Source organism: Typopeltis vanoorti, chromosome 13 (genome assembly GCF_054136105.1).
Source record: "Typopeltis vanoorti isolate ZY-2024b chromosome 13, IOZ_Tvanoo_1.0, whole genome shotgun sequence".
Classification (NCBI taxonomy): Eukaryota; Metazoa; Arthropoda; class Arachnida; order Uropygi; family Thelyphonidae; genus Typopeltis; species Typopeltis vanoorti.
The window spans coordinates 38,409,859-38,425,645 of NC_143561.1; the positions used below are offsets into that span (position 1 = coordinate 38,409,859).

At 35.0% G+C, this 15,787-nt stretch overlaps 1 protein-coding gene across 3 annotated transcripts in view; it reads left to right on the plus strand.

The window, feature by feature from the left end:
- Nucleotides 1-15,787, plus strand: part of Nup133 (nuclear pore complex protein Nup133) — a 269,882-nt gene that overhangs the window by 226,226 nt on the left and 27,869 nt on the right. For 2 of the 3 annotated variants that reach the window (XM_090402314.1, XM_090402315.1), the window contains exons 28-31: nt 425-486; nt 5,109-5,165; nt 13,828-13,908; nt 13,997-14,064. In XM_090402314.1, the coding sequence (XP_090258440.1) occupies nt 425-486; nt 5,109-5,165; nt 13,828-13,908; nt 13,997-14,064 (268 nt within the window). The remainder of the gene's footprint in view (nt 1-424; nt 487-5,108; nt 5,166-13,827; nt 13,909-13,996; nt 14,065-15,787) is intronic. The other variant, XM_090402316.1, reaches the window with a different exon arrangement.

A 15,787-nucleotide genomic window follows, 5' to 3' on the forward strand; every position in this document is an offset into this window, starting at 1 on the left:
TGACGCCCCAGCCGGCATGAAATTTTGTCAAGTTGTACCATCATTTTTTATTTTGGTTTATCCAATAGGAATACAATTTGGTCAGCTAAATCCCAAATTGCCAGCCCATCCTCGTTCGTTCAGTATCCAAGTAGATACCCTACAGGGTGCACCACGAGAAGGTGGGGATTGGACATTTGGTCAGAAGCCCTGGTCGGTTCTCCACATTCCTTTAAAGGCTATGTGGAGGTCTCCTCTCAGTTATACAGCTTTGACCCTTAAGCACCCCTGTATATAATTATTAAAATTGTAATGCAGCAGTAGTTAAAATTCTTTTTAATTTTTTTTTGTTTTATGAGCTCTCATATTGTTTGCTTATTTTATATGTACATACTAAATTATTGTTTATTGTAGTTTTGAAAAAAAAATGTTCATTTATTTTTAGCTATAAATATGGAACAAGATTTAATTTTATATCAAGAAACATTGCCTATAGGAGTTTTGGAGGTGAGTAGTCTGTGAATATATTAAAGTTTGTTCTTAGTCATGTTAAAAAATATTAGCATAAAGTCATATAGATAAAATTTATATCATCATCATCATCATCAAATTCCTGCCATGTACCCTCAAGGGGTGTACAGGATATGATAGTACTACATGAAAAAAATTACATCATTATTAATTTCCTATCTACAATTTTCCTCCAAATCAGTCTGTTACTTGTCAAGACTCCAACATTATCAGATCTTATATTTCTATCGTCTAGAGCACTTTGTATCGTATCAATCCACCTATATCTTGGCGTTCCTCTGGGTCGTTTTGCTGCCACCCTGGCAGAGAACACTTGTTTTGCTAATCTTTCCTCGCCCATTCTATTTAAGTGACCATACCACCTGAGATTAGCTCTGCTAACGCATTCCTGGATGCTGACAATGTCAAGTTCTTTCCTAATATCCTCGTTTTTAATATGATATTGCCATTGTTGCCATCTGTTCATGCCTATAATCTTTCTCAGGACTCTCATATCTGTGGTCTCTAGTCTTTGGTCAAGTGTTTTACTTCTGACCCAGCTCTCAGATCCATAAGTTAAAACTGGTTTGAACACTGTCTTGTATACAGCTAATTTAGTGTTCCGACTAATTTCTCTCTTATTCCATATGAATTTATTCAATTGACTTCCCACCATACCAGCTTTGCTGATTCTGTTGTCTATTTCTATATTTAATTTACCATCTTCAGTAAAAATCGTGCCTAAATAGCTGAAATGTTTTACTTGTTCCACAGGTTCTCCATTCACAACACAGTTGACATTTTCAATGATTCTGCCTATTTTCATTGTCTTTGTCTTTTTATTGCTGACCTTCATACCATATCTATTACAACAGCTATTCAATTTAGTCAGAGAATCTTGCAGACTTGTAGCAGATTTATTTAGAAGTATAACATCATCTGCATAAAGCAAAGAGCTGACATTAACATCTCCAATTTTGATATCATGTTTAATACCACTTTCCTTCATAATGTGATCCATATAGATAATGAATAACAGAGGGGATAATGTACATCCTTGTCTCACACCAGATTTAACATTAAACCATCTTCCTGTACTTCCTTCAATTCTGACTGCTGACTTACAACTCAAATAAAGACTAAGTATTGCTTGGTATAATGCCCCATTCACACCATATAACTGCAGCGTATTGAATAGCTTCTCTCTTGGCACCTTGTCATATGCCTTTTCCAGGTCGACAAAACTTAAATACAGATCTTTGTTATATTCCCATGCTTTCTCGACTATTTGTCGTAAAGTGAAGATCTGATCCTGACAGCCTCTATTTGGCCTGAATCCAGCTTGTTCTTCACCAAGCTTTTCTTCCACAATTCTTCTCAACCGTTTCTCAAGTATACTTGCATAGATCTTGCCAGGAACACTCAGTAGAGAAATACCTCTGTAATTCTCACATTCAGTTTTATTTCCCTTTTTATATATGGGTACTATGAGAGCTCTACTCCAATCATCGGGAATTCGTCCCTGTGTCCAGGCTTTCTGAACTATGCAGTGCAGCCACTGTAATACTCTTATACCACCATACTTCAGCATTTCTGGTCGAATATCATCTACTCCTGCTGCTTTTCCACATTTCAAGCCTTTGATGGCTTTTTCTACTTCAAGTATGGATATGTATTCCTGACTGCATGCCTGGTCAGTGTTTTTTACCACTGTGCTGTCATCACTGCTTGTTTCATTTAGCAGTTTTTCAAAGTAATTACTCCATACTTCAAGGATATCTTTTTCTCCCGTTTTCATGTCACCTTTATCATCTCTAATTCCTTTTACAGCACTCTTTCCTCCATTCTTAAGTTTCTTCAACAACCTCCAGAATATTTTGCCACCTTCTTGATATTTATTTTCTATATTCTTGCCAAAGTCCTCCCATGACTTTTGTTTAGCTAGTTTTACACAGTGTTTAGCATTCTTGCATTTGTCTCTATATTCTCTAAGAGCAAAAGCTGACTTATTTGCCAGGAACTTTTGGTATGCTTTCTTCTTTTCCTTCACTGCCTCTTTAACTTCCTGTGTCTACCAGGGAGTTCTGATTTTTTTATCCTTACAAACAACCTCACCACATGCCTCTCTGGCAGAATCAATCAATGTTTTCTTCAGAGTTTGCCACTGAATCTCCAAGGTTTGGTTCCTGTTCTCAAACTCTTTCATTTTTTCTTCAATAATCTTTGTGTATTTTAGTCTACAGTTCACATCTGAGAGCTGCTCAACTTTTATTCGCTTTAAAACTTTCTTACATGTTATTCTTTTCAATATGAAATTCAATTTTATCCTGCTCAAGACTAAATAGTGATCACTTCCAATTTCAAATCCTCTGTACACTCTGGTGTCCTGCACCAGGAAGAAAACATCACTATCAACAATAACATAGTCAATGAGACTTTTCTTATTTCTAGCCTCTTCTCTCCATGTGAATTTGTGCACATTTTTATGTTGGAACATGGTGTTAGTAATAACCAGTCCATGTCCTGAGCAGAAATCCAACAGATATTTGCCATTATTATTAGCTTTGCTCTTTTCTCCAAATTTTCCCAAAATATTTTTGTATGTCTCACAATCATTTCCTACTCTACTATTTAGATCCCCAACAAGGACCAACTTTTCCTTTTTCATTGTGTCAGTTGCTTTTTCTAAAGCCTCAAAAAATTCCTCCACTTCTACCTTAGTAGAACCTTCTGTGGGACCATAGGCACAAATAAGTCTCATTGTCCAGTTCCCCATTCTCATATTTGCCCACATTACTCTACTTGAGACTGACTGCCATTCAAGAAGATTAGCCTCGTATTTTGTGTTGAATACTATGGCTACTCCTTCTTTTCCTTGATTGTCATTGCCTGAATATAACATTTTGTATTTATTGCTCAGAAAGATCTCACCAGTTTTGGTCTTTTTTGTTTCAGTCACCCCTATTATGTCGATTTGGTACTAATCTAATTCCTCAGCTAGCTCTATTTCTTTGCCATTCAGGCTTCCTATGTTGATAGTACTGATCTTTAACTCTGGTGATGTTGATTTGGGGTTTGTTTTCAGATTTGTTCCAGTAGCTGAATTTTCGTTGTTCGCCCTGGTTCCCTGGTGAAAACAACGGGGGGGTCTTGTTTAACCGGGTGACGCCCCAGCCGGCATGAAATTTTGTCAAGTTGTACCATCATTTTTTATTTTGGTTTATCCAATAGGAATACAATTTGGTCAGCTAAATCCCAAATTGCCAGCCCATCCTCGTCCGTTCAGTATCCAAGTAGATACCCAACAGGGTGCACCACGAGAAGGTGAGGATTGGACATTAGGTCAGAAGCCCTGGTCGGTTCTCCGCATTCCTTTAAAGGCTATGTGGAGGTCTCCTCTCAGTTATACAGCTTTGACCCTTAAGCACCCCATATAATAAAATTTATATATATATATATATATATATATATATATATATATGTATATATTGTGCGTGTGTGGCAAGGAATGGATTCTATAGGGTGTTTAGCAAATTATACTTCAGAAATTGTAAATTCTGTCATATTTTAGGACCAATAATTCACTAACAAACAAGACCATTTCAAGTGAAACTGAGCAGAAAAACATTCGAAACAAACAATTTTTTTTCTTGTTTTACATTGTACATAATATTGAAATGGAAATTAAAAACAATTGATAACTTTATTTATATAATCCTTCACTATCATGGTAAACTTTTAGAATAATGCTGCACAATTTCTAGAATGTATTTTGTCTCCTCTTAAATTCATTTAAACTTGTTCATCTCAAATAATATTCAATGAATTTCTAAATCCTAAGGTGCTAACTGAGTAATAAAGTATGTTGTGCACATTTTTTCATTTCATGATATATGTTAATAAAGCTGAAAATCAAAGTGGTGATTTTTAGCTAATTTACAGAAATTCACTTTTTTTATAACTGACTAGCTTTCAAAGCAAAGAAAAAATAAAATAATTAGTTGGAAAAAAATTGCATACAAAACAATACAATTTCCTAAATTCCATCTGTGTAACTTAATTGGTACATTGCCTGCTTTGTTTCCGAGATACTTTTCTACTTCTTGAAGGTGAAGATGAGATGAATTACCAACCCAAATCCTTTCTCTCTTCTTTAATGTGTTTCGTCCTTCACTGGAAGTGTTTTATTATCATGCAGACACTCTTCCCCCCCCCCCCACCTCACATCCACTCCTTCCAAGCCAGTAAAGTTCCTCACTTTTGAATAACCAGATAGTTGACTGCTATTCGATGTGTAGATGAGTCCTTACGTAATGAGAAATAAACAAATTCTGCTTATTTCTGTATTTCTCAGTCTCATAACATTGGACTTAGCATTCTCTAAACAGCAAAGGAGTAACTTGAACTGTAGAAGCAACTTTTATTTTTGGACTATTTTAGTAATGTTGTTTAGTTTAGTTTTAGTTGAAAACTATCCTGTGACCTTTCTTGATAATTCATGAAATAGCCATGTTAGTGCATAAAGAATAAAATGCTTATTTTCTAAAAATAGTCATATTTTCACTTGTTGCAATATATGGGGCTTAAATATACTCTTCATATATACATCTTCTTTGCAGATCTTGGGGTTTGATCCTGATAATATGAGAGTATTAAGTCCTGAAGAACTTATAAAGGTCAGTGCTCTTTCAGTTATAGAATTCAACAGAGATTTAAATTTTAATTATTTTATATTTTATTATTTTATCTGATGCATATCTGGTTGGCTGAGTGTTTATAGTAACTAACAGACTGTGGTTCAAATCCCACCGTGGCCATGGATGCTCGTGATTGTCTTTAGGTGGAAGATGAATTTTATCATCCGGTGTGAGACTATCAGCCCTCTTATTGGAGGCCTCTGTGGCTGATAAATTTCCTGGTTTGGTCTCTAGAGAAGGGTTTCTGTATTATGTAAGAAATTATACAAATGAAATAAAAGAAATAAATTACATGATAATGAAAGCAAATTGAGAATGTGTTTTTAAACTTTTTGAGAAGATTTAAACTAGTTTCTAGTTTCCAAGCTTTATATAGAATTCCCTCACATATCGTAGTAGATTTTCATTGCGCCTTCCTTTTATTTCATTAAATAATTTTGATAAATAATTGTAACAGCCATTTGATTTATCTAAAATACATTAATAAATTAATGCATTTTAAGGATGAGGATTGCATTAAGATATACAGTGCAGATTAATGCATATTTCTAACACTGCCTTTTTAAAAGAATATAGAATGTAATAAAAAGTGCTCATTAGGATATCTGGAATAAGAAATCCTTCATTTGATTCATTAACTTGAAAGTGATATAGTCATTTATGATTCTCAGATATGTTAAAGAAAAGTTTAGAAATGAAGGAAAGAGTATTATAAAAGGGAATATCTTTATCCAGAATATCGTTATCTTCAATAAAAATTAAAGATAAAGATATTCTGGATCTCTGGAGTAATTACATTGAACTATTGCTAAATGAAACAAGCAGAGGGTTATTTAAGCAATAAAATTAGATAACCATGAGAAAACCTTTACATAGCTTTTTAACGAGTGCAGAGAACCGACCAGAACTTCTGACCTAATGGCCAACCCTTGCCTTCTTATGATGCACCCTTTTAGTAGGTATCTACCTGGATACTGGTAACAGTTTGGAGTTGAACTGACCAAATTTTATTCTGTATTGGCTTAAACCAGAACAAAATGAAAATTCATGCTGGCTGGGGCATTACCTGGTTCAGAACACAATGGTATATGGGGGGGGGGGGGGGTCATGGAGAATAGCAAGAAATCAGCTAATGAACAAACTCAATATCGGCAGAATTCAAGATAGCCACCATAAACATAAGAGGTATCAATAGAAAAGAAGAGGAACTGGAAGAAAAATTACAAAGTATACCTTGTCAACATAATGGTGAAACAAAGAAGCAAAAACAGATGAGATTCTTCTGAATAACAACTACAAGATATTAAATTCGATCAGTGGATGATCATCAAGGAAAAGGAGTAACTATTATAAAAGAACTATAGTTACCATAGTCTTCAACACCAAACAGCAAAGTAGGAAATGAATATCATATTTTTCTCATATTTATAAAAATTGGAGAAAAGGTCAAGACTAATATAATAGTAAGTACCTGCTGGATTTCTGTTCAGGACATAGACATAACCAGTACTATGCTTCAGCATAAAGATGTGCACAAGCTTTACATGAGAGAAGATATAAGGTTCAAAGTTTCTCTTTCAAAGTTCATGATGTGTGCAAAAGATTTTGTGTGTAAATTGGAACTTTTACAAAACATTTAGCGCCATACGGTAAACCTTGTGATATTTTTCTGTTGGAATAGATTAGTATAAACAAGTCATTTCTTTGCTTACATAATGAAGTATCACAATTTCAGAATATGGAGTTGTGAAAACTATGTATGAAGTCAGAATAAAGAATAATGTTATTTTATTATAAGTGTAACTTTTGAGGTTTCCATATCTGATATTTCCATTAAAACATAGAACTCTATTTCCATTCTGTAAATTGAGTTCTAAAGATGACATCTCTCTCACTTGGCTATGTATATGGATTTTCTTTTGAGAAAGTAAGTTAAATAAATATGTATATATTTATATATTCTATAATATTGAATGACTTGAACAACTTTTTTTAGAGCTTTCCCTAGATAGTAACACCTGGAACAATATAAAAGAGATTAGTGAATTTTTTGCTTTCTAAGTCTCAAACTGAGAACAAGCAGAAATTAATCAAGAAATTTAATTTTCTTAAATGTCAACAAGAACAATTCTCTTTCTCCAAACCTCGTTTCACACACAAGACAAAGTGGTTATAAACAAATCTAATCATATCCTTGCACCGGCCTAAATAAGCATTTCTTAAAAGACCTCAATTTTTGTTGTGTCGCCGAAGTCTATTCCTAAAGAAATCTTTCTCATTAAGATTTAAAAGGCTGCTTTCTCCTCCCCACCCAGGACTCAAACTTACTCCGTATAGAGTCGATTTTTACTATTAACAGTGCCAGACCTCCTGTGGATAGGCTTCTACCTTCTGAACGACAAGCTTTTAGACAACTAAGGAATAACCAAGACATCATCATTCTTCCAACAGACAAAGGTAATGCCACAGTGATCCTTAACAAAACAGATTACCACCAAATAATCCTAGATTTATTACATACAGATACTTATTCAATTCTCAACAGAGAACTTACCAGAAAACTCCACAACCGTACCAATAATCTACTAAGACCATAAAACCGTGGTCAGATAATTCTGACCACGGCTTTATGGTCTTCCTAAAATTTACAAAGAAAATATTCCTCTTTGCCCCATAGTCGAAGGTATCGATTTTTCAACTTACAACCTCTCAAAATTTCTCGCCTATTTTAAATGTTTCACAGGAAAATCGGCTTCCTTTATTAAAAACTCCACAGACGTTGTTTCCAAGCTTAAGGACTTTACGATCACAAACTGAGATATGGCTAGCTTTGACATTGGCACTCTTTATTCACAAATGTTCCTACCAAGGAGGTACTTGCTCTTTTAAAGAACAAAGTTTCAAAGAAAATCTTCGTCCTACTGACACACTGCGTCTCCTCAGGCCATTTCAAATTTGAAGAATCTATATGCATTCAGGATTAGCTATTGTCCCTTTATTTCCAGTTCTTGCCAACATTTACAGAATTTACAGATTCTGTAAATAGAGAACTTTGAAGAGAAAGCCATTTCATCTTCTGCCTTAAAACCTAAGGTTTTAAGGAAGAAGATGAAATCTGGGAACACGGTCTGGATACCCTCAGAGTCTTTCAAGAACACCTGAATAACATTCATCCTAATATCAAGTTCACATCTGAGTTAGAAGTTGACGGCTCTCTCTCTCTCTCTCTCTCTCCTTCTTAGATATTAAACTTACCCGGTCGACAGAACAACTCAAGTTCTCCATTTATAGGAAACTGACTCATACAGACAGATAACTTCATGCTGATTCACACCATTATCCTCTGAAGAAGTTAGGTATCATCTCTACTCTGAGTCACCTGAGCCCGGTCTCTTTCGGATGAACAGGAACTTAAAGATTAACTCGGTCAGCTTCAGAGTACATTCTTATTTAATGGCTACTCAAAGAAGACTATAGACAAATTATTGTTTAACCCTCATCAACAATGCAACGAAGATACCACTATTTCAAAAGGCAGTATTTCTATGCCATATATTAGTTCTATATCCCCAAAATTAGCTAAAATTCTGAGGAAATATAACATCAACACGTTCTTCACACGCCTTCCTAAACTATGTTCAATCTTAAATCATCCTAAAACTAAACACAATAATCTCAAATATCCTGGTGTTTATAAGATTCTTTGCGACTGCGGTAAACCTTACTTCAGACAGACGGAGAAATCACTCGAACTATGTTTAGAAGAACATCAACGAGACATCGACTACAACAGAACTCGTGCTAGTGCCTTGTCTAGTCATGGTCTATTTTCAGCTAATTCGAATAAAGAAAACCTTCAACATCAGGTACTCTGGATAGAACTGACAATATTCACCATTGTTGTGACAAGGTAGAGAGAAAAATTATCTCTCTAAAATTATCTTTCTTTAGAATCTAAAGAAATAATACTCAATCTAAGCTAGAGCCTACTAGACTCTCACAGCTCTACTATTCAATATTGGCATGCTCGAGATCTCATATGCACGCATGTGCACAATAATACAACCAGAGTTTGTTCTTCTTTTTGAAGCTCTAAGCTGAAATCTTTACAGTTTGTTTGTTTGATATGTCTCTTAGTTTTGTTTTTAAAATACTAGTTCCTTTCCAGTTATGATGGTATTTATTTGGTGTGCACCTGAAGAAGTCTAGTTTGAGATGAAACTAGTCGTGTAAATAAAGTTTTTTATTTTAACCTCAGTTCAAATCATTCGATATTATAGAATATGTTATCAAACTGAGTGAATCTTCTGTTGAACATATATATTATTATTATTATATGGACACCTCTATTGAATCTGAAAACTCATAGGTAACCCAGTCTATCCACACAATCTATCGTACCTCTCTTTGAACCCATTAACAGGCAAAGCACTCACAACTGACTCTGGCAGCCCATTCCACTCGTTCACAATGCTCCAAGTAAAAAAAAATCAAGTTCTCACACCCCTACTAACCACACCTTTATTCAACTTCCAGGGATGACCAACTCCCCCTTGTTCTGGTCCCTCTAGTCAAGTGCTAAGACATTTCCCCTGCATCTATCCCATAAAACTCTTTAAGCAACTTAAATGTTTCTATCATATCCTTCTCTTTTTCTACTATTAACCAACTTCTGCAACCCCTCAATCCATCCGTATAGGGAACATCCCACAGTCCACTCACCATCTTGGTCACTTGCCTCTGAATCCTCTCTGCCACTTCCTCATCCCAAGAAACCCAGGAGACCAGACTTGAGCACAATAATCCAGATGTGGGCAAGGTCTTATAAAGAGGAATGACAACTTCCTTATCTCTGCTTGTTAATGTGTTCTTCAATAACAGTTAATAATTAGTCCCATAAGTAATCTTATGGGGCTACCTTAGCAACGGTAGCAATATGTCCTCCAACCTTAACTCTACCACCACCCTTAAAAAAATAATAATTATATATATATACAGGGTGTTCGGGATAAATTTGACAGTTTCGTAAGGAAAAAGAAAATCTTCTTTGTATCTATTAAATTTAATGAATTGACAAAAAACATTACAGGCAGAGTTAATTACAATACTATCAACAAGATTTACTCAAAATAACCACCATTAGCATCGATCACAGCTTCAATCCTGCTTCGGAACCTCGAACAAGCTGATGCTACAGTCTCCCTGGGAAGGGCCGCAAAAACTGTTTTAATTTTATCCATTAACTGGGCTTTTGTATTACTGGAAGTGCGATTGGTGTCTTTTTCAACTGCGCCCCATACAAAATAATCCATGGGGTTAAGGTCTGGGGAGTTTGGAGGCCAAACATTTGGACTGGTGAAGTCGTAGAAATTTTCAGACAACCATTTTTGACTTTTCCCAGAGGTGTGGCAAGGGGCCGAATCCTGCTGCCATACATACGGCCTACCATTGGCTACCCTTGTTATCCAGGGCTTGACTACAGTGTTTAGCAACTCCACATAGCCATCTGAAGTCAACCTGAGGCCCTCTTGGAAAAAATGCGGAGGCATCACATTGCCTTCAGAGGATACACATCCGAAAACCATCACAGTTTGGGGAAATTTAGTCTGCATTACACGAGGAATGTCCTTTGTACTGTATGCAAGCCATCTGTTATTCTGCGTGTTGTGTTTTTGATCCTGGCAAAAGTTTTTCTCATCGGAAAAGAACCAGATTGTTTGTGGTTCCGCAGGATGTTTCACTTTGCTTAGAAGTTTCTTCGCGTTTATCAAACGTTTTTCACGGGCCTTTTCTGTAAGCAGCTGACCTTTGCGGCGCTTGTATGAGTAGTAGTGGAGGTCTTCATTGAGTGCAAGCTTCATAGTAGAGGCTGCAACATTCATTTCACGTGACAAAGCCCGAATTCCAATGCCAGGGATCTTCAACACCTGTTCCTGCAGATTTGCGAGGAATTCTGCTGTACGAACGCAATCAGATCGTCTGCTAGGGATCTTTCTTCTTGCTACATCCTCGTAGTCACCATTGCAAGTCTCTAGTTCATGCCTGATTGTTTTTACTGTATTCAGGGAGCATTGGGCAGCAGTCGAAATATCCTTATTTTGATGGCCGGCACGAATCATCATGGTACAAGTTATTCTCTTCCATGATTCAGGTGGGTTCCAGCTATCCATCCTTTCTGACATCTTGTATATGAATGAAGAAGGGTCCAACCTTTTAAATGAAGAGAAGTGTGTGTTAATACATGTAACTTACGGAAAAATATAATTAATTATAAATATGTCAAATTTATCCCGAACACCCTGTATATATTTTGAGTGATATCAGTCTTTAATTGGAATAATAGTCTTTTTTTTACTGACATATGTAATGGTTGTTACTAAATAAAATGTCAATTCTTGTGGTTCAGATATAATTCTTACTGAGAGTTTTTAACAGAATGGGAAAAGCACATTTGTTAAAGCCTGTTCCTTAAAATCCTAGCAAACCAAACAGTAGTGCTAGTGCATAATGAGCTCCATAACTTCTTAATAAATAGTTTATATATTTTTTAAAAAAAGAAGAAAAAAAAAGCAATCCTATCTTAATATAGCAACATGAACCAAAATTTGTATACCAAATTAACCAATTCTCTACATGGATTCTCTAAAACTAACGTTTCATGTTGCTTCTGATGTCAGATAATAGAAGGGAAAAAAAGTAGGTAATGAAACACCCTGTATATCCAACCAGGGGTTAAGTTAAAAGACAAATATAAACATTTAATTAATACCAAAGAGTAATTTAAAAGACATACCTGATTTTATATTTTTGGAAGGCAAGAATGACAAAATATTTGAAGCCAAACTTGATTGTGCCAAGAACATGACATAAGAGAATGGTGTTGATAATGATATATAAATTAAGACAGCAAAAACAAGGAAAATGACAAATCAAATGGACTGTAGATTTTGTCAACTAAAAATTAAAGACCAAAGAGTATTGAACCATACATGACCAGCAGCATGATGGTAGTGTTGGCCATTTTGCAAGAACCACTGTCAGATGATAAACATGCAAAACTGACTGAGCTGTCACATGGTTTAAGATTATGTATTAAGAGCAGTTCAGTTGGTTCAAGAGTAATGGGGAGTTTGGGTAGTTTGCAATTAATGGAGAGTAATTTATTTTATTATATTTATGGCTATTTCACCTGCTTTCGTTTTTTTGTGTCATTGGTTTTCCACTCAAAAATTCTTAGGGCATTACTGATGTATTACAGAGACAAATATATGCAGAATAATAGAGGAGGAAATTTCAGACATACCTTGCTTGGATGTTGTTGGCTGTCTTCTTTTTTGCGATGTGCATACTTCTGCTGTTAAAGGAAGGGGTTTATAGAAAAAGTGAAGGGGGGTTGGGGCAATGTGGGAAAATTAATTTGAAAAACCCTGGGTTTTTTTATATAAAGAGTGAACGGGGTGCTTTTTTGGAAGGGAAAGAGGGGGCTGAAAATAGATTTTTGAGGGAGGGAAAGGGTTTATCGTCCCCTGACTCCTTTTCTGATAAACCCTTCCCCTTCCTCAAAAAAAAACAATAATTTCTGTAATACATCAGTAATGCCCTAAGAATTTTTGAGTGGAAAGCCAATGAAGGGGCACTCCTAAATGAAAGCAGGCAAAATAACCATAAAACTTTTTAAGAGGAGTAACATGGGAATTTTCCTGGAAATAATACCTGTAATTTATTTTGTTTAATTTCTAAGAGGGCAAAATTAGATAGGGTCTTTTTGTTTATAGCATGCTAATTGATTCCTATTACTAGAGATTCAGAACAACATAATTTGGTTTCATTATCTTGAAAATCAATTATAGTAGTAACTTAATCTATTTCAGGAATGTTTAGATTGTATAGCATGCAATGTGTTTTTGGTTGCATTTCTTTTTAACAGTAGCAATAACCAATTATGTATTTCTTATCTATGTTTTAGTATTGTATGCTTTTGAAGTAATCCCAAGTATATTATTTCTTTCAAATGTTTTATATCCCTTTAAGAACTCACACTATCTTATTTTTTGATTATTAATGTTAACATAATTATAAGATTAACTGACTATACATGTAAATTGTGTAATGAAGTACCGAATTTAATATAAATCACTAATGTTTTGTGATGAGTATACCATCACATCACACAATGAGCTACTCAAGTTACATGAAGCAAGAAAGAAAATCTTACCTTTTTGCTTTCAGTAAAATATACAGTAGCTTGTATATTTTACTGATGATCTGATGACATACTCATCACAAAATATTAGTGATTTATATTAAATTCTGTATTTTATTATGTAATTTATGTGTATAGTCAGTTAATTATATATGATTTCTTTACGTAGTCCTTACACTGTATTTGATATTTCAGAGTTAGTTTGAGCCCTGTTTTCAAGCCAAATTGTCCCATCCATTGAAAAATATCTAACACGATATTTATTAGCCATGAGACAGATTTGATAAATTCCTAATAATATAAAATTTAACAGGGAAATGAATCACATACCAGTGTTTTGCACATTAATGATTAACAGTTATAATATTAAGAAATAATTATGGTTATGGTAAGACATCTTGAGATATATATATATATATATATATACTTTTTTTTTAGATATATATCAGCGAGGAAAACTCATCAGCAAACCATTTTGATTTTAAGAAGGCCCTTGATCTCCTGAACTTCATTAGAAAGGTAAATATTGATGATTAGCAACAAGTTAAATTAATTTGTTTAAACTTCCTTTTGTTCATATCCTGATGAAATCATTTTATTTTTTAAGCCACCCAGTGATCCTGATGTCGAAGATTTACGTTTACATATCTGGTGCACAGCAGTTCTTCGGGATAGGTGAGTTACATGTTTAGAACATAAGCTAATTTTGAACAGTGAAATTTCAAGTATTCATTTCTTCTTCCACAGAGCCTTCATCTTTACTGGTATGTACTCGTAATTAACATAAGCATCTTGAAATATAATATCTAAACCAATTTCAGAAAGATTTTAAATAAATGAAGGTAGCACCTCACCTTTTTTTTGTCTTCATCTTTATAAAACATTCTCAATTTTTGCATTGCTTGGCATTAGTGTAAAACCAAATGAGATAATACCCAAAAGATCTATTCTCCTTCTCTTTGATGAACTGTTTAATCTCATATTAAAAGCCTTTATTCCTAAAGGATAAAGGCTTTTAATATGATATGCAAAAATACCTGCTTATTAAAGATCAGTATTAAATAAAGTATTGATTAATATTAAAAGTATTGATCAGTAAGAATCATCAATAATTGCAAACGCATCATCTTCAAATCCAGAAATAATTTTGAAAGGGCTGAAAAAAGAAAGTTGGCTTATCATACACATACTAGCCACTGAGTTAGAAACTTACTTTTATTTAATACTGTGTTTGACCTCCTTTAGCCTGAATTACAGCACATATACAGTTGGCATAGATTCCACTAGGTGTTGCATTGCTATGTGTTAGATGTACAACATACCAGACAGTCCTTTAACTAACTCATATTTGACAGACGAGGAATTTGCTCGCAGACATATTTTTTCTAACATGTCCCATATGTTCTCAATGAGGTTCAGATCCAGGCTTTGTGGTGGCCAGGAAAAATGGTGAAAGTCACTGAACCATTGCTGAACAATTCTTGCATGATGGACAGTAGCATCATTGTCCGTGAAACAGTCGTCACCCACTAGATAAAAAGTCAATATTGCAGAATGGACTTGATCAGCAATAATGTTCAGATATTCCTTGGAGGACAGCCGACCTTCCATCACTATCAAGGGATTTGTTCCATACCAACAGAACATACCCCACACCATGAGAACCTTGTGTTGTGCTTACAAGGCAAGCTGGGTTCATCGCTTCATGGGGGCTCCTGCCAAACTCACTCTCTGCTTACCGTCTGTACAGAATACGGTATACCATGACTCGTTGGACCACGACTTTTTTTCAGTATGCAGTCATGGTGTTCCTGACACCACTGTAGGCAAACTTTCCAGTTCTTTGCATAAATCAGTGGTTGCCATATAGGCATGCAACTGACTCTTCAATTCCTTGTAGATAGTTCGGTGAGATATAGGTCAGGAACAGCCTTCATTAAATGCTTTGGTCAATTGCTGTCCACACAGGAAGTTCTGGTTGTCTGTACAAGCCTTCTCAGATTATGGCAATCTCTTTCCTGACAGACTGTCTTAGGACCACAGTTATACCTCTTGGACAAACAATTCGGGTTATTTTTCCACTGATTAAACACTAGAGATCTCACCTTTTGAGAAACTAGTCAGCTCTGATGTCTTCAAAATCATGGCTCCAGCCAGATGGACACCCACAATAAGCCCTCCAAAAGATTTACTGACCAGCAGCATTCTTAAATAGTTTCCTAGAACACGTGGTGTTCTAGGAAACTAGAAGTATTTTGTCACCAAGTATTTTGCATATATGCTGCAATGAGTAACATTTATGTACAATCTGTATAAAAGTTTCTAATTCAGTGACTGGTATGTGTAGTATCTGGTGCATATACTCCTTGAGGATATATAATTGAGCATGATGATGAGG